The sequence below is a fragment of the Sinohyriopsis cumingii genome, chromosome 6 (assembly GCF_028554795.1).
Source record: "Sinohyriopsis cumingii isolate HCF-2022 chromosome 6, ASM2855479v2, whole genome shotgun sequence".
Classification (NCBI taxonomy): Eukaryota; Metazoa; Mollusca; class Bivalvia; order Unionida; family Unionidae; genus Sinohyriopsis; species Sinohyriopsis cumingii.
Window position 1 is genome coordinate 61285112 of NC_142966.1, and position 21257 is coordinate 61306368.

At 33.0% G+C, this 21257-nt stretch overlaps 1 protein-coding gene across 2 annotated transcripts in view; it reads left to right on the forward strand.

The window, feature by feature from the left end:
• The window catches only part of LOC149797059 (scavenger receptor cysteine-rich domain superfamily protein-like), a 226352-nt gene that overhangs the window by 179438 nt on the left and 25657 nt on the right, over positions 1–21257 (forward strand). The window contains exons 15-19 of one of the 2 annotated variants that reach the window (XM_089961739.1): positions 2923–3067; positions 3917–4074; positions 5651–5792; positions 13917–14071; positions 16296–16474. In XM_089961739.1, coding sequence (XP_089817865.1) covers positions 2923–3067; positions 3917–4074; positions 5651–5792; positions 13917–14071; positions 16296–16474 — 779 coding nt within the window. Of the gene's footprint in view, positions 1–2922; positions 3068–3916; positions 4075–5646; positions 5793–13916; positions 14072–16295; positions 16475–21257 lie in introns of both variants that reach the window. The other variant, XM_089961738.1, reaches the window with a different exon arrangement.

The following is a 21257-nucleotide window of genomic DNA, read 5'->3' on the forward strand; positions in this document are numbered from 1 at the left end:
TTCGGATGCAGTGGATGGTGATAAGTTTCTGCTGCATATGGGGTTCTTCCTACTCTCTATACAGTGCTCATGACATCTACCTTTACAGCCGACAAATAAGTATATCTGCTCGGCCATGTTATGGAAGGTTTGTATAATGTAAACAAGCGTTTGGAAATGACACAAAAAGAAACTGATATGGTAATAATAGCGTAAATAAATTATGTTTAATTTACAATCACTAAGTTATAATTATGTGGATTAATAATAACATCATATACGTTACAGATAAGAATGTGAAACTACTAATAATTCGTGTTTTAGAATCAATTCAGGCATCGAGTACTACATATACAGCGCAACGAATCGTCGATTTGCATTGAATACGTTTTGTTTTATTCAATCATCTCTTTATTTGATGAATGCATTTCACACTGACCTTTTTGATACAACGTTCGTGGTCATCAGAAACTAATAAAATTAAGTAGAACAAAATTAATTCATGATACGCTTGTAACTATGTCTTACACGTTGTAAAACGAGACCAGTATATTTGGGAGATTACATTCTTTCAAGCGAGTTCATACTGTTTCAACTCTATGGTCACAAACTAAGTAACAGAAAGAAGCCAAACCAACGCGTTTCGTAAAACTTAAGCGATTGCATTATCAAAAATGAAAATAAAAATTAGAGAGGTACTTATTGGTTTATGAAGTGAATCCCAAATAATTCTGATAACGTTTTATGATAGTCCAAATAAATGAAAAATTCTGAATAAATTTCTAAACCGGAAATGTACTTGTATGCCAAGAACCGTGAATTTGTCAAGAGGGTGTTAATCAGAACTGCTTTGAATAATTCACAATATTTCCAGAATAATATTATAGTCAAAATAATAAGCACTTTCTCTTTCCACTGAACAGTCCAAACAAATGTTTTCTCTCGAATAATAATATCTAAGTACAGCATAAAACATGTCTGCAGACTTGCAACAATAACACAGAAAATGAGGATGACTCCAAAATAAGAATGAATCTTAATGCTCAGCTCTCTTTATGTACACTTTCTATTACAGCTATACTTTGCAATATGCCCCACGTGACAGATCGCATTACTCAAGTTATTTCGAAAACTGCATATTCCTGTGACGTAGCCAAGCCAATGTGAAATTATTAAATTTTTCTAGAACCATCCAAACTCCATCAGCCAATGAGAAATTAATCAAAATACCTCATTAAAAGTCTTATTAATAAGATTATACTTAAAAGTGTCAGCACAAACGTAAGCATCTATGTATAGATCCTACGTACTTCTATGCTATTAACAGACTCCGGTCGCGTGAACAAAATCTAACGAAAGATATTCTGTACAATTTACGGTCATGAATACAAATTACAAAAATCATGTATCAGGGGTTACCAAAATATAGATATACATAACAATGCAAAACGCACTGTCCTATGAACGCAAAAATATGGATATAGAGCTAAAAAGACATAGTTCTATTTAAAGCGTATGAAACCGAATACAGAAATCATTGATGTTATTTTTGTTTAGAATAAATATTTTCTTTGAAATTATAGCAAGTCACTTTGCATTATTTACCTCGATGTTATCGAGTTAATATTAGTTGTTTAGCAGTGGTTATAGTGGAATCTAATCTAGTAGTGTTGGAAACATTTTTCTGCATTATAATCCTTCGAATTCTAACTCAAACTATTCACAAATTGTGGAGGTAGCTTCCATAACCAGGTTGGATTACATCATAATCTATTCAGCAAGATATGGTCTCAAATATACGTTTGTCTTATTTGAAGAGGAAAAAAGATTCAGGAAAAATCTTTTAATCTAGCCATAAATAACATATACAATCTTTGACTTTATTTTCAATCTGAATTTGTCCCAAGTTTGCAAATTATTACGGAAGTTTTGTTCAACCAAAACATATTTTTGGAACAGAACACATAAAATCATAGAAAAACCTTTCGGCGGCAGTGTGAAAAACAGATCATCTTCATAAGTATGCACGAACGTTATAAATCAGAGTTTAAACCTATACAAACTTAAAGAAACAAAAGTTATGTCCGTGAAGATACTGTTTTATTATTTCGCTTGACATCAACATTCAAAGCGACTAAATGCATTCAATAATGTTTAAATGAATAACTTCATATGAAAAAAAATCCATTATACATTTTTATTGGGTGTTACTGTGTCTAAAACGAGATATTCAAAACCTTTCTTAGAAACAGAGCGTGAAGCTTTTTTATAACTTGACAATGCGTACGTTAAATATATTAACTAAGAACTGTCTCTTTGAAGATGATCAGGCTATTGAGGTGGATCCTGGTTATATTTTAAGCCAGTTATAGTTACCTGATTAGCCTTAAAATTGAAGCAATAGTCTTGTTAGCGTGGAAATCTCAGTGATTTGAAGGAAACAATCAACTAATCTATGTTGACCTTATGGGAATGGATGAATATATTTTTATACGGAAATACAATTCCATCGGAGAGAACTTATGTGATAAACTAGATTTGTATGGCTCTAATAGTTTCGAAGAAAAAAAATCATATTTTACCTTGATGTATACAGGAATAAGCAAAGGAACATTGAAAATATAGCCAAAGAAGACAATTTTTTATTTGTTTGGAGTTTATATTGCAAATGTCATTCTCTAATAAAGTATTCCTTGGCATCCATGTTATTCTTTCCGTATATAAATAGTATTTTAATAATTCCTTTAATAATTCCTTAACACTAACTGCAATCATTGCTTAAACATGCAAAAATGCTTCTTTTATCATTTACAATAAACTTTAAGAAATGACATTTATTCGGCGCCATTAAGATTTATTGACATCCATTTTTTATTACAATATTTTGCCATCGATTTTGCATTTGTTTGTGGTATGCAGATGTATTTTAAGTAATTTTGCCAGGTCGAGACAAAGTACGCCTTGCTTATGGATCAACACCGTCCAATGGAAAGTTGGAGGTGTTTTACAACGGCCAGTGGGGTGGAGTCTGTATGAAATCGTGGACCCAAAGTAATACAGATGTTGTCTGCCGAATGATGATGTACCAGTAAGTTAGTATTTTGATAGTGTGTACGCACACTCGAGTCGGTCCAATACGAAGCCACATAATCCTTATAAGCTATAGTTCTGCGTATCCAGCCTTCTTATTAATATAATTGATAATAAAGAAGTTAAAAGTTAAACATAACAGATTAACAAAACATCTTAACTTAATTGTTTATTCACAATGTTTTGAAATGAACATAGGTTGAAATGAATATGACCTATATTTATTTAAATCGCATCAATTAAAATGAATGCACTGTATTTTTATGCAAATTAAAAAAGGTTGGATGAATCGAACTTATATGTATGAAATGCTCATCGTTTACAATGAATACAATCTTCGAAACATGGTAACTATTATTAAATGTGATAGGGAGAGCTTGAGTAAATATTCGGCTTTACAAAGACTTCATTCAGAATTTTTTTTTTAAGTTTTAAGATAAGCTCTAGTTTAGATTTAAAATTAAATTCAGGTCTGATTGGCGTTAACACTAATCATTATGCCTGGAAATAATGAAAACAAGTACATGTTACATCGAAGGTCTTTAGAAGTAGATATTTACTATGAGAAGCGTTTAATTTTCATGATTCTAAAAAATACATGTTTGTACTAAGGAGAAATCGAAGTATTTTTATTGCAAATAATTACCCTGCTTTATCACATTTAATAAAAAATGGTCAAATTGACAATGTACTTCAAATTAGACAGAAATTATAGACAGACAAGTTGGTTTCGTCTGATAATTTTCAACCGGTTTTAAATGAAAAGTTGTGTAGCAAAAATTGGTTGTGAAATTAAAAAGATGGTAGGTGGTTTTCAGATTTATGTCATAATTTATTTTCTTTGTAGTTCAGTGAGACCATCTTACTATGTTTTCAATGGCACAAGTACAACCATACATATTGGAGAGCTTCAGTGTCGTGGTAATGAAACAGACATTGGACTTTGTAAGGCTTTCCTGGATAAAATAAATTGTACAGATGAGGTTGTTGCAATCGATTGTTCCGGTAGGTTTTAATACATTTTATGTGTTGACTAATATATTGTTTTCCTTCAAGAAATGCCGAATTATTCACATATGTACACGTTCTTGCGCTTCTATGATAGGATACCGATATAGATAAAATGACAAATCTGGACGGACTGTTCATAGAACAATCAGTGGTGCAACCTCGTGTTTTGTATCATTCGACCCTGACATCAAACAGCGCCAAAAAATTAGCTCTTGTTTACTTGACTGAGAACTTTTATTTTTCTTTGAGTCTTAGTCAAGAGCAAAGTTACAAAACAGAGACAAACAATAAACGCAAATAAAATGTTGAACTTAACAAAACGTACATAATTAAGAATCAAATAGATATATTATTTCAAGTTGTTGTCACTGAAATTAATGCGATTTGGGCCTGATCATGTTTGATCTTTCGCAGATATGAGTCATACAAGTCATGCTTCATTCTAAGTTTCATTAGTTTGAATTTCGATTAATGGAAACACTTAGCCTTCTAGTCATTATTCGGCTGACAGTTTGTCTGTTCATTGTATTTAATTTCCTTTTTATGGGATGACGTGCAACAGATCATAATAGGTTACATATACTGGAAGATGTCAAGGAACCGCTAAGTTTCTGCAAACCAGTGAAATGTAATTCAAATTAAAATAGGTTCATTGCTTTTCTTACATTTGTATTAAATTGGCATTTCTTAAAATAATAGGTTTTACAACTTAGTTTAATTTGAGACATTCCCATGTCACTTTTTCTATAGTTTTATATTTATTATTCCTTATTTTACTGCATCTGAGTACGAATCAAACAGTATCAGATTAGCACACTTTTACATCACTGATAATTCGGACATACTATTTATTTGATCAATGAACTTTGTTCCATAGCACCGTAGATATATGACGTGTAACAGTTACTTACAATTGCGTTTTTTTATGCCTTTATATAGATAGACAGAAAAAGAAATCTTGCAGATTATTGCTGAAATCACAAGCAAATACGTTTCCTTTACCAAGGGAGATTTGAATTTGCTTCAGTAGCTTCTACAATTCCCACTTAAGCCTGACCTGTCTTTTGTAATTTTGGTCAGTTATTACTGTAGCTATAGTTGCTTAGTTCATGGACACTGTATTCAATCGCTTGTCGTAGTACATGCAGATTTAAAAACAAGCGTAGAGTGTATAGTTCGAAAGCATATGGTTAAGTATAAAACATTTGGTATTGCAATGGATGATTAATTAATATATAGCAACCCCAGTATAACTTACGTTCCGTAAAATATGAAATAATGTCTTCAATACTAAGCTTCCAGTTTCATACCTGGTGTGCTAGAAGCAGTTGTCACAGTCTCGTAATAGATTTGGTGTTTTGCTCTACTCTTGCAAGTTACTAATGCAACTTAGATTCGTTCATGCCAAATTGTTTTTGTAACTTACTGAATGAACATATGATTTGAAAAGTTTGGATTTGTTTTGTTTATAAAGATGAAAACAAACTCAATTAAGTAGTTTAGGTAAGCATCACGGTCTGCAATTTATATTTATACTTACACATATATATTTTATTTGCTTTTCCTGAAGGGGGAATTCATGCACGACTGACAGGAGGGAACTCGACAATGGGTTATGCCCAGTTACAAGTAAACGGAAACTGGACACAACTCTGCGCCTCAGGGTGGAACAATGAGGAAGCCTCCGCTTTTTGCAGAACTCTTGGATTCAGGTTGCATAATTTTATATTCCTCTTTTGTAATGAAAGTTGCAGATATACGAAATGTGAATCATGTACATCACGTCAAATAAATGTCGATTAGATTTACTACGTGTTATTAAAACACCTGAACGATTGAAATACTGTAATCGTTCCATGCCTTGAAGGTACAGATAAACAAATTTATTTCCATACCGAAAGAGTGGTAAAGTCATAAGCAATCATTGTTACTTGGTGTTGTGAGTATTTTATCAAAAGTAGAACTTTATTTTTAGACATTTATCCCAAATTCGTAAGGATGATAATGTTACATTTGATTTATTATAGCTTGTCTCAGATAATTCACTCCATATTAAATACCAAGGAAATTTCCAACATTATAAGTTAAAACCTTAACTTAGAACAAAGTATAGGTGGCTACAACAGAAAAGTAGCAACAGTGGAATAATGATGTTTTGTTTTCATCGGTTTGTAATGTTTGGGAAATAAATTCGATGTAAAACTTAAAGGCATGTTTTGGGAATGAAATACGCTGTTAATAGTTACATAGATGCAAAATATAACCTTCGACGGTATAGGATATCGGATCCCATCTCTAGCACCTGCCTCTTCACCCGACCATCCTTTGCGCTTTCTCTCCTGGTAATATATGATTAGAATGACCGCACAATAATCATCAGAATGGCCGCATCTCAGTATGGGATTGTGGCAGATAAGAACCTTAGATATGATAAAACGAAACCAGTGAATTTAATTATAAGTGAAAAAAATGAGAATTTGTATGTGACGAGAGATGAAATAATTTCGTTTATTTTCATTGTCAATCAGTCTGTCGGTTTAAATTACATCCAATGTTTAGATTCTATTGGACAAATGCTGTCTTTAAGCAGGCTAAGGTTGCCCATTATAACAGACTAAAACAGACAGCTGTATGAGAGAGAGAGAGAGAGAGAGAGAGAGAGAGAGAGCGAGAAAGAGAGATAGAGAGAGAGATATAATTGAAATAAAAGGGATTTGAAATTGTTTATTATTATTATTATTATTATTATTATTATTATTATTATTATTATTATTATCATTATTATTATTATTATTTGCAGTTGATTATATTTAATATTATAATATATGTAGTAATAATAGTATTAGTATGTGTGTGTGTGTGTGTGTGATTTGGATTTTTAAAGTAGCTTTTAACAATTTTTCAGTCATATCACTGCGATGTCTGCAGTGTTACAGTTTATAGCGATGTCTAGCAGTGGGGCATCATGCCACAGACATGTAGCATGATTTCCCCCCAGTTACATTATCCCGAGACCAGGCCAACCAGTCCTAACACTAACCTCTTAATGCTGAGCGCCAAGTGAGGTAGCTGTTAGTACCATTTTTGTAATATTTGGAATGACTCGGCCGGGGTTCGAACCTCGCGCTTCCGAGGCGGACGCTCTAACTACCAGGCCACCGGAGCGATAAAAGTATTAGTAGTAGACAATTAATGAAAATATATGTATTAAGAAAGATGACACAGGCTCAATCGGATTAAAATCAAATTTCAACTGTCCTACGTTAAGGTCGGATAGAGATCAGGCAGGGGTCATGTTCTGGTGACCTATGTTATTACCGTAATTGATAATTGTATCAACCATTCAGATTAAGTCTTTTACCTTCGGGTTTGGGAGAATGAGCAGTATGGTTGATGAACACCAATGTGTGCCGAATTATTTGATTTACTTTCAAATTCTGAAAGCTGCGTTTCAACTGGCTAATTCAAAGGTCAGCAGAACATGAGCCCTAAGAAGTCGCTGTAAGATCGTCACGTTGGACAATTGCAATGTGATTTAATCAGAATGGACATAAACTACATCAGGCTTCATCTGTAAAAAATTAATATCCTCATCCATCAGCCTTTAGAATTACCCTAATTGATAGTTATGGGGAAATAATAAAAAAGGCTAATTATGTGCCATTTTTATGAAAGATTGTCATTATATTTGATTTTTTAAACTTCCTCTAAGTGTTTGTGTGTGTGTGAGAGAGAGAGAGATAGAGAAAGAGATAGAGAGAGTATGCTACTGATAAAGAAGACAAAATAATAAAGACAGAGATCTCTCTTTCTTATTTGCGTGAATTGAAATTCACAACTCAGGTACTCCGGTTCTCTGCCATTAATCCCATTAGCATTCTTCTTGGTGCTATGAGGCCCCTTCTCCTGAACGTCTTAGGTGAGACGGCCTGTCCCTTCCTAGGTTCAATTAAGGCATGATATTCAATAGTACGAAGGGAAGGATTAGTGGACCAGAACGTAGAGTCATTTAAATTATCATCTTCTACATGTATTTACATATTGTTGTTATGTAATCTACTTAGTGTGTTCATCTGATTCGTTTAAGAATGGACAATTCGTGGCCAACAAATATATGATTAACGTGAATAAAACTAATGCACGGTTTATTTATAAAACGTTCTGAACATTTATGGAACTCTTCTAGTTTTATGAACGAAAATGCCATAGAGTCACTATACAACATACGAACGTACTGTGTACAGTGCGGAGTGTGCAAACAGACTAAGAGATTCTGCAAACAGAGCGAAGACAACAGTCAGTACCTAATAATGCATATTTGTTTGATTGATTAAGTGAGACATGTATTAGGATGTAACAAAGACTCCAGGGAAGAGATGGTATACGAAAATAAGTGCAATTTTTAATTCAAGGCTATATATGAATCTGTTGGCCGGATATAGAAAAACATCTGTATATAGAATATGTAGAGATTTTGCGGTGGTAACAAGATTTTTCTGATTTGTTCAATAACAATGAACCGCGTTTCAAGTAAATGACCATTATAAACATTCGTCTATTTCGTGAAAGTGCAGATAAACTTAACGATGCTACTGAGCAAGAAGTAGAATTAATTGAGTACATAACATTTTACCATGAAACAATACCGACGAACATTGTCACAGTGACAGTTGGAATGTGCTCTTGATTGTCCAGTTATGAAAATTATATAATTAGTTACAATTTATATGCGTATGGAAATGGAATTCGACCTATTTTGCCATATGCCAGTCTGATGCCACCAACTAAATAATTACATTTTTATTTAGTATCTGATTTAGATTAAACAAATTATATATATATATATATATATATATATATATATATATATATATATATATATATATATATATATATATATATATATGTGGATTTTAATAACATTAAATTAATATAACAGAGACGAAGTTGTGTTTTTTTCTTCAGTTTGTCAGATATGAATTTGATTGGCTCATTTGCAGAAATCGAAGTCTATGTTGACACCAGGAAATTACGAAGTCAGGATATTCACAGAATAGACACGTGTCTATGATATTGTAATTTTCACAGAACATAAGAATATATGAAAAATAAACTTTCAGCAATTGATGAGGTCATTATAATAGGGCTTAAGCCAAGGATTATCTTATTCATTGCATTTTTTTCCGTCTGAAATGGTTGCCTTTCCCGTCTGTCATTGGTTTTAAATAATATATATTTCGTTTTAGTTTATGCTGACACATAACAAAGTTGTGGTTAGACGCTAAAGCTGGTCTACGTCAAGAACAACTATATGAAATTACAAGAAAACTAACTTTCTTCATGAATCAATTTACAATAAAAATATTCAGATGGAATGTTGTGATGCTTTTTTCCTTTGCTATACACAAACATAACTCAAATCTAATTGTCAGTTTAGATGCATTTATTTATGACTGTAAAAACAATGAATTATTTTGGAAAAATTAAACCCAGTTTAAGTTACGAATTAAAATATATTATGACAAAAATAATAATCTGAGAAATTTGAGACAAACGACGTTTAACCATATGAACACACGGAAAGGTTTGAGTTCTGAAAGGTATATTCAAACAGCTATATCACTAAAAGAAATGCTTTACACATAAGGTCATGTAGACAACTATTACGTACAAATATACAATAATGATATGCAACATGTTTGAGGAGATTAAAAATGGCTTTATATCCAGTCATATATTAAGCCCCGTGGAGTATTATATTACACAAGGACTCATTTATGAAGCAATTTTGTAAAAGATATTGGGTGCTCAGTTAAATACTTTAGAAAGCTACGATTTGTTTGTTCTTGATGACTGAAAGTCGAATTCCTTGCGGAATTGATACCAAAATGTATGCCAGGCACGGATTTTATGAGAATGGAGAAATAAAAAGAAAAGCAAATCACGCATAGTTCAATACAAGACAAGTATATATCACGTAGATAGGTACCACATAACTGTGTGGCTGCACCATGGACGAATACATGCCATTGAGTAATATTAGATGGGCAAATAATGAACACATTAGATGGATAGCATGAATTATGTTTCATATACCCAATGAAGGTGATACTAACTGCACTTAGAAGTAGACTTTTGGAGATTCCATTACGCCTATACGATCAGTTAAGAACTATATTGTAATGATGGAAGCGTTTGTACTAGAAAAAAAACTGTTTCTCCCCTGAGAGAGAATCGGATTCATCATTCCATTCGGAAAACAATTATAGATGAACACTTGGTGCTGGTCAGTATGAAAACAAAATTAATTAATTAGTTTAGATGTACTTACAGTCTCACTCGTCAACAATGTGATCACTGAATAGATGAAGCTTTGCTGCAATTTGCTAGAGATGTCGAAAACATACCCATTTGATTTAATAGATGTGATTACAGACTTGTATCTTTGAACAATTACCAACACATTTATCAATATGTCTACCACATAGGTTATTCACGTTAGTTCTTTTCTGTGTTTACCTCATAAAGGCTTCCACAGTCATTAATTTGAAAAGAAAGTATTTGCACATTGATTAATATCAACACTTCATTCTACCCTGTCATGTAATCTATATTCTGGAACTTTCACTATAACATTTTCCTCTGTATGTATCTGCTTCCTATGATAAGTCTTGCTGCACAGAAATGTAGCTAAGGCGATAACGATGAACTCAAAAGGGCCTTGATGTATTCAGTGTCTATACGATTAGTGCAAGCAATACTTTCCCACAGTCACTCCACAAATTATCACTTTATGAGATTATGCTCCGAGATGTAATACTGTTTTATATAGAATTGATTTAGATGATTCTTTAGAATCGTTTCGTAAACCTCTGAGACATTATAAATATATACTATGTGAGTTTCTATATGTACTTTTATGTTGATTCGGAAGTGAATATCGTGGTGAGCACTAGATAATTTAAGACAGCTGGCATGCAAAACGTTTGCCGTGTATACATGTTGAATCAAGCTAAATACGATAGTTATCAAGATAAAACTTGTTAAAACTTAGTGTGTGTGTGTGTGTGTGTGTGTGTGTGTGTTTAGTCCATCAATCTAATATCTAGTGGCTTCTGTAAAGTGCTATATCAACTTAAAACCATGGTAATAAGCCATACCTAAGGCCACCGAGATCTTTGCTGTTGCTGAGTTGAAAAGCGTTACTGGACCCCTTTCACCACTACTTTTGCGTTATATCAAAAGACCCTTCGAGCTGATACTGGAAGAATAAAGTAAGGCATTCATTAAAGTTATGTTGCTGAAATAAAGAGAAAACGATATCGTGTTTGAATTTGTAACTTACAGATTGTTAATTGATTCGCAATGGAACCAGAATTATAATCTCGATTATCACCTTCTAGAATTTAAGCTCTTTCACAGATGTTATGCTAACTTTTAAATCATGATAAAGAGCAATAGAAGCAATCTGTTAGTATCTGAGTGACCACACACACACACACACACACACACACACACACACACACATATATATATATTTATCCAGTTGATGCTAAGTTTTCAATGGATTTTGCCAATTACATGTCTGTTTGGTTAAATTGCAGGGTTATAATGTCAACTATTCAGTTATTCAGTTCAATTTGAATGTCTCTATATAACTGTTAGATGCTACCACTAAATACAAAAGTAGTTTTCTGTTTTCGCTCTTTTGCTGTTGGCGCCATTCAATGTACACTTATCGACTTAATTTCAACCTTTTATTGCTCATAGGTAAGTCTACAGGATATTCCAGAATACTACTGATATTACATCCAGTGATACCCGCCCTTTTATCTTTTTTTACAAAGTTTTCAGATGACAAGCTCTTGATGCAATCAAAGTATATGGAACTTGGTGTATATTGGCAAATTACATTTCTTTCCATTTAAATGACTTGATGTTATTTTACATGATGTATCATCTTCATTTCAAACATATTATAATAACAAAAGCTTTGATCTCATATCAATTAGGTGGACTCTGTGTTATGTATATCTATATTTGGATAACTCTGGTACATAACTGTATCTATATTGTGTATAATTTTTGTTAATGACTGTGAATTATAGTGATCGCCCATAAACGGGATATTATACATTCTAGTTTTGTAATCGGGTATAAGTTCTATTAAGAAATTAATAGTGTCTACATTTGCACAATAAATATAAATACGTTTTTACGATCATAAATAATAAGTTGATAATTGACCTGTGAACTAGTTTGGTGTTATATCCCTTAGGATAGGTAGGTAAAGTGTTTGTCTAGAAGAATGAAGTTATTTCCGATTGGATTGGTTGGTTAGGTTGATTCTTTTATGATGTGGAGCATTTGCTAAATGTTACGTTGTGAGTAGGAGAGAAGACGTTTTAGCTACTTATGCTTGTTTATAATGAGAGAAATGAGCAAATAATTTTATTTCTATTTCGGATTCTTATTCATGTAGTGTTGAGATATTATTTGAGAAGAAACATTTGTTTAAAGTTTTCGTTGGAATTAGAAATTGAACATTGGCCTGAAGTATTGTTTTCGGACTATTGTGAATTATTCAAAGGAGATCTGGACAATGTGATTTTGATGCATCAGGACATTTGGCAGACCATTCCATTCGAGGATCTTAAATTCATTCTGAACATTCGACTCCTTTGATCTTGAAGCGAACGTTTTTCGGAATATTTTTTTGATTTAATTGATAATACTGTAAGTTCCTCTTAAATTTCCATTTTATAATTTTGATAATTACATTATTTGTTATGTTGTACAAAACGTATTGGCTTTGCATCTTTCTGTGACTTGGTTTAAGAACATAGTGTTCGAACTGTAACACACATGATGAGCTTTGAATACGGACCGGAATATAATAAATATCAGTTGAGAATGCAATCTTTGTTCAATTTCCCTTGACTCATTTGCCATATTATTATTAGTAAAATATTTGAAAATACGCCAGCAGATTTCTACAATGTTCATTGAAAATAAAATAACCATATCCTTTATAGTGATGCAATAGTTTACCGCAGCGCAAAGAAGCATACCTTTATCAGCTGAAGTATATCTTATAGAAGCTGCTTACATTTTTATGTTTTCATTCAAGGTAATATTAAGTTTATAACATTAAGTTTATTGCGCACGTCTTTTGTATGTATTAATCTGACTGTCATTTCAACTTAAAACTTCCCGCAGACGCAGTTAAATTACCCCAAATCCATGTTTTTCAAATGACGTAAATCATCCTTGATGATTAGTTACACATTATGTACTTCATTAACCGAAACTTATGTTACTCTTTTTGTACATTTAAAATCCAAGTTATTAATGATTTATTTAAGACATTATCTCACTAGCGTCTATCATTAGCGTCTGCGTGCCAATGGGTCACGTAAAAAAGAGGCCATCTTACTCTTTGGAACAACCGTAAAAACTACGTTTCGATATATAATATTTTCCACTAACCAAGGCATCAGAACAGTGTTATTTCGATGGTCATATAATCAAAAGTCAGCCATTAGCAAGACTGATATTATATTAGTTACATTGGTTTTGTTGGTTTTATAGTCATCTTTCACACAGTATTGTCTATATTATGAGTAAATGGGTGATATGTACTTTTCCAAAGGACACACCGAGGTAATAGCATTAGCGCAGTAATAAAACTACTGTTGGTTTTTGCGATACTAATAATACTACTACTAATAATAATATTAATAACGATTCTTTTTCATTTTCTTCTTCTTCTTCTTCTTCTTCTTCTTCTTTATTTATTTAATTAGTTATTATTATTATTATTATTATTATTGCAGTGTTTCGGTCGCCACAACAAACGTGACTCCAAGTAATGGGGTTTCATCTAGCGAATACCGTTCCATAGATTGCAGTGGATGGGAAGATCATATCGATCAATGTCGTATACAAAATCCGCCAGGAAATTGTGGCTATGCTACGGTGAACTGTTTGAGTGTGTAATATATATATATATATATATATATATATATATATATATATATATATATATATATATATATATATATATATATATATATATATATATATATATATATATATATATATATATATATATATATATATTATGAAAGACCTATTTCAATTTATAGAACAGTATAACATTTGCGTGCATGCAATCATAAATGCCATATCTGAATTCATTTCCGAAACCGAATTTTAACTAATATAACGCATTGTTTTGCAGTACCTAACATAGTCAAACGATGCTCTAACTATCAGAATTTACCCACATTTCAACTCTGGGTTGCGAAGCTCTGGGTTGTGAAACCCCTCAAGTTGTCCTAAAAGTTATTATTTATAATTGTGACGTGGGCTTTGTGATAATGAGACTTGCCGTATCTATATAGAAAACTAGGTCCGTCACCAAATCGTCTCATAGCGACACTTGGGAATTTAGAGCACGAGCTCTTATTGCCATCTTCGAGTTATTTATAGGTTGGCTGGGTACAGTTGCAAGAGCCATTTTGACCTCGTTGCCAACTTGTTGGCATTGTGATCTGAGTTCTTGACGTGTAATGTAATGACAAAATTTCAGATATTAAGACGGATTCACCCATTTTTCTTAACACTCGTGGTCATCTGATCAAAATAATTGCTGAATAAAGCAATGAAAAAGAAACAAAAAGCACACCATTTTGTATTGGTACGGCCAAAAATTCATGTTGTATCCTGGACTAATCTATATGGACGAACTTAATTACTTACGTTCACCTTTTCAGAAATATATTTCTTTCTTAGTAGTATCTCTCATTAGTTTGGAAAAAGTTGTTATTGTAGCAAAAGATTGATAACAGATGACAATGGTGTATTACATCATACTCTTCTGAATGAGTTTTCATCCAGACGACCCCTTGTAATAAAGGTTGTATAGTACATCACCCATTTTGACTAACCTCACGGAAATCAATTTTTTCCTGTGACATTATTGTGCACATGCTACGTAGAAAATAATACATTGCAGGGTAACATCGACTGCACATACAAAACTCAAGTTTATATGAAAAATAACATCAATATAAATTATTTAGCATTCCAAACTTTTCTTATATATTATCATAATCTTCATTATGGAACATATTTTGTCGCAAAGCTAAATCAATCTAACTGGGGAAAATCTTGTTTGCATCATGACACCATTGGTTACTTATGATTAATAATATTAAATTCAGTGAATAATTGTTTTCCAGTACTTAACTGGTATTTTCAATGTACAGAACCTCAATCTCTGAATGTATCTATTTTTAAGCTTTAAAGCTGGTTTGCGTATTAACAACAGATGTCTCTACAAGTGCAAATATTCAGAAACAGAATACAAAGGTTACAGGAGAGTTTCATTTTCATTTATTGTAATTTTACAATTATCAAATCGATGTACACATACTAAATTGGTTAGAACAAGCTATATATCGAGACTGTCTTTAAGGTTAATTGAACATTTATTATGAAGGTAAACAATATATTTATCAGATAGAAATTCCTACTACAATCTTTTTGGGTAAGAATTCATAAACAGGATGCTGATTTAGCTATGAAATATGTCATAAAATATGTTTTATGTAGGTTTCCACAAATTGTAATAACATAATAATAATCACCTCAGAATATCGTTAAGGACAGATCCATATAAACCTTTACAAGCATTTCATGCGTTCTAAACAGTATTTCTGATGCAGTTAATCAGCTGTTCGAAAAGTGGCTAACACATGTTGAGTAGCAGACTCAATGTGTATTATGGCAGAAAGTTGATTTGCCCGGTCACAATAGCTGACAAGGATTTTTTAAAAACTTTCTGACTGGATAAATGAGAATTATTGAAATGCCGTTTTTTCATTGTATGTATCTTTGAAAAAATGTTTCTGCAAGAATTAAATGATCGTTATCAGTATAAACGTGGTTATAACGTCAATGAGAAACGTGTTCTCCATGACCTGTGAGTTTATTATAAAATAGGGATAGCGTCAAATTAGGGTTGAAGACGATACCATTAAATCAATTTTTAATTTGGACAACTAAAAGGTGACACTAGCAGTAAAGTATTGCAGTTTTATTGGTGGGTTGTGGAAACATATGTTCGATGACTAAGGCTAGTTTGCTAAATTAGTTCGTCACGGATTCTTACTTTAAGTTATTCATGCTGATCTATACTTGCGTTTCAGAATGTTTTTACGAATACACCAACAATACAGGCACGGCGACATCTACTAATTACCCATCGTATTACCCACCAAACTGGAGTTGTCTTTACATCATACGACCGCATGGACCTTCAAGATCTGGCCTGTACACTTTGAAATTTAATGGAATGTACTTAGCTAACGACGGGGATGAGGTTCAGGTAAATCATACACATACTAAAGTAAATAAATTCAAGATAAACTATGTACGGCGAAGGAAGCAAGACATATAAATATGATGGATATATTATCGACGACTACGATTATAAGAACGACAATTATGACAAATATAATTATATGCATGATATACACCAGTCATGAGACGTTATGATTTTTTACGGAGGATAGGTAATGTAATGTAATGTGATGCTCACCCAGATTCCAGTAGGTGGTGATTTACATACAATCTAATGGTAATGGCTGATAATGGTCCCATCATATTTACTTGGAAAGATATAGACAGGCTGTCGTCTGCTTCATTTTTTATACATCATTTAATCTATTAGATTCTGATATTCCAGTCATAAATGTAAACAAATTTTGAGATCAGCAAGGGGTATTATTGAGTACCTACTTCTTAGCTTTACAAACTACCCTACAATAGATAAAACGGTCTATTACATTATTACTAGAAGTTTAAATAAGGGTGTTGCAATAATTAATAAAAATAATCTGTTATATTCTGTCAAACAATCATACTTCGGTAACGACTGAATCGTCGTTATCAAATTAAGCTTGATCGAAAAAAATTCGTAATTGTCGGAATCTTCTTAACTATGACAGTCTTTATTTGAACAAAGAATAAAGGTTGTGAAACTGACAACAAGAGGTTAAAAACTGTTGGGAAACCTCCCCAAGAACTCTCGAAATCTTCTGATTCCATTTTAAAGGCCAGAAAGCCACATAAGACAATTACACAAGCGAGACAGGAATAATACAAAAACGTAATTATCCTGACGAATCAACATGATGGTTGCTGTATATATTTTCATAGATGTTACAAAGATGAACCTTGATCGTTTTATTTATTATTTCGTTGTATCGTCTATGTAACCATATAGATGTTTTCAGAGAGATGAGTGAATTAATGAGCTAGGGAAGTTGGCTAAATGTTTTAGCACCCTATTTGTGGCCCTGTTCCTGCAGATTGAATGTAGAAACTAAATATGGACAATGACATATAAAAACATTCCTAAAGCAGGATATATTAACCCCAAACAACAACATATTGGAGAGAGAGCATGTCGTTTAAATATGCAGACATAAATAAGTTAAATTGAACGAAAATTAATTTAGTAACATTTACTATTATCTACATCTCTGTAGAAACGTGGTTACAGCTAAAGATTTATTAATAAGCAATTTATGCATTATGATTGTAATTGCAATTTATCTATTTCATGATTTATAATTGAATCATTAATAATGATGTTTGCTGGTATAAAATCTATGTTTCATAAATGATCAGATGATTATTTTATTTTATTATGTTCTCCTTCAATTATATTATAACCTAATGGTCCCATTTGTTTGTCACATTGCACTAAATGTTGTCATGTTTTAATGATACTATAGTTAGTCCAAAAGGTCATCATAACTACGCCAAATGTTGGTTCGTGCAATAACTACTTTTATCTCTATTTAATCGTTTGTATTTGATTTTGTAATTAAAAAGAAATCCAAACAGTAATTTCCTGAAACAGCCTCGTATGTTCTTGGACAGAAGTAACAACAAAGCATCATTTACTAATCTGCATCTAGTGCTTGCCTCATCCTTGCTTTGAACTGGTGATGCTATATATATATATATATATATATATATATATATATATATATATATATATATATATATATATATATATATATATATATATATATATATGCTGAAATTCAAATAAATATTGCTCTTTATCCATTCCATGTCAGATAGATTTCATGATTTGTACACATTCACGATGGTGAAAAATGACCATAATGAAGAAGTTACAATTATACTAAATAAAGATGAAATATACACTTCGTTTACTAAGCGTTGTATAGTGGATAGGCTTGAAAAAGGCGGTCAGAAGATGCGTTGCGATTAAACGAACAGTTAGATCCTACGATAGCTGTTAGTACATGGGTTAATCATTATAGCATCTTGCAAAGAAATTCAATGATGAAACAATCACATAAACAATGAAACATTTGAAACACATGGAACGTAAATTAGTAAGAAAATACATTTGAACATTCGAATACGTGAATGATTTTAAACTTAAAAGGAACTTAAAGTACCACCATACAATATAAAGATGTCCCAGTCCAAACGGATCAGGGATAAAGCGAACCGTAATTACAAGTATAAAAAATACCTCTTGAAACATGTCAATTTAATATCTCGCAGTGATTTGTATGACAAAAAGGAGAAGTAAGATAATTTAAATTTTTGTGGAGGATGCGGATTTTGTCACGAATAATTACAAACTACATTCATCACGTTATTACAGGACAGTAGCACAAGCTGATGATGAGAGGTTGGGACTAACTAAAGGGGTCTTGGAATTATAGACTGTGATCTGTTCATGATTTTATAATCAGAGATTAGAAGGAGGAAGAATTAGCATGAGACAGATACAACGTAGATTGCAAAAGTCAATCATAAATACAATGTTGATAATTAAGGTAAAATAAGAGAGGGTGGAGAATGCATTAGTTAAAGTCATTCAGTATGCGCATTGGAAATAGCAATTTGTATGTCTGGGTCATGAGCCAATTCCTGCCTGTCAAGCAACTAAACAATGAATCATCAGAGAGCTGAAGAATTAATCCAGAAGAATATGGCATATAATCATTGCATAATAAATGCTAATGGAGGATAAAGGCATATAAAACCATTAGTATCAAAGATATTGTGCACTTCGGTGTGCAAAATTAAATACATTGTTCGCCATAGTGATTGAAGGTTTATGTTTAGTTACCCTTTATGTTAGCAAATATACATTGGGTTGGGTTATTCGTTTGAAAATCATGGTCAGTATTTTTGCACTGTTTTGAATTCAACTAAGAGAAAGAAAACAACAAATGACTCTCAAAAATCATCTGTAGGTATCAAACCGCTCTTTCTCTCGTTGTAGATAAAACGGTATCACAATTTATATTGCTGTCAGACGAGACCCATCTATCAATTTATCCAGATTAAATGGTTTTCATTCTTTCGATTTTTTGTCTTGGAGACTTTTATAAGCATGAGTCATAACCGAACACATGTCATTTTCAAAAGAATCTGATCGTTCAGTTTTTGATCACTCGATCTGATCGGAACAAACTGACAAAAATTGAAATAACTTCATAAGCAGGTCAACATTATTACACTTATTTCTTTATATTTCAACATATTTTGTTTTTCATTTATTGTCTTGGATTGGTGTTTATCAGGATTTTATAAATGATTTCGAAGTTAACATCGGATTTAATTATTTATCCCTTTTCATTGGACGTAAAATATCTTTTAGTATTTCAATCTTGTATAGTTTTGAATAATACATGTCTCAAAATATTATTCCTCATCATTATCAGTCCCGTAGTCTGGAAGACTGTTGGGGCACCGCTCAAGACCTAACGACCAGCTTCCTCCATTCCTCTCGATTTTCCGTCTTTCTAGTCGCTCAGTTTCAAGCCCGTCCATTCTTGAATGTTATCTTCCCACCTCTTTTTTTGCCTGCCTCTCTTTCTTCTTCCTTGTACAGTGCCTTGTAGGATTCTCTTGGCAAGTCCCGATGATCATGAGACATGCCCATACCACTGCAGTTTCCGTTTTTTCACTGTGATCAGGAAGTCATCGTGAGGCCCAATGGCTTCTATTATCCTTTGCCGTATTTCGTCACTGGTGATATGGTCTTTGTATGTCACGCCGAGGATCGTTCCGAAACATCTCATCTCTGTAGCCTGTATCCTTTTCTCCAAATCTGCTGTTGTGGTCCACGATTCGCAGGCATAGAGAAAAATGGAGATCACCAGTAAGTGCATCAGTCAGACTTTTGAGCTGAGTGCGATGTTCTTGTCCATCCAGATGGGCTTCAGTTTTGTCAGATCTGCTGTTGTCTGTGCAATCCTATAGAGTATTTCAGGCTTCAATCCTTCATTTGCTACAGCTGCCCACAAATACTTGAAGCTGTGAACTGTTTCTAGCTTTGCACCTTGAACCCATGTCAGTGCTGATGCCATTTATGTTCTTGGTCATAATTTTGGTCTTCTCTGCACTAATTTCCATGCAAGGTAATTCTTGCACATTTGCTGCTAGTCCATCAATGTCATCAGCAAAACGTAATTTGGTGATTGTTTATCCTCCGATGCTGTCTCTCCCGGTATGATTATCAAGCGCGTCTGCCATGATCATCTCCAGACAAATGTTGAATAGTGTGGGCGAGAGGTAACCCACCGTTGTTGTGTGCATGTTAGTACATGGACCCGTTGATATGCTTTCCTGCTGTTGCTCCTTTTCAAGTTTCCTTCAATGTCTTTAGACATTTCTTCTATCCAGCTATCTTTTGCTTTTTTCAAGCTTTTCTTGACTTCCCGCTTGACTGCCTTGTACTGCTCTTCCCCTTTTATATCGTTCATTTTCTTTATCAGTTCCCTCCTCTTGTCAGACAGGTTCAGAACCTCAGCTGTGACACATCGTTTGTTGACTGGGCGATGTCTACTGAGGATATTGCTGGCTGTTTCTGTCGTTACCGTATTGAAGGTGGTGATCAACGTGTCCGTGTCGGTATTGCCAACATCGAAGAGCGTGCAAATTTCCCACCAATCAATGCCTCGGAGGCTTTTGCTACTTCATGATCCTTCAATTTCTCTAGATTAAATTGTATTGTTGTGTGGCTCTCTTTCTTGACCTTCTTTAGATGTAGCCTGAAGGTCATCGTCACCAGATCATGGTCACTTCCTTTGTCCACTCCGTGAAAG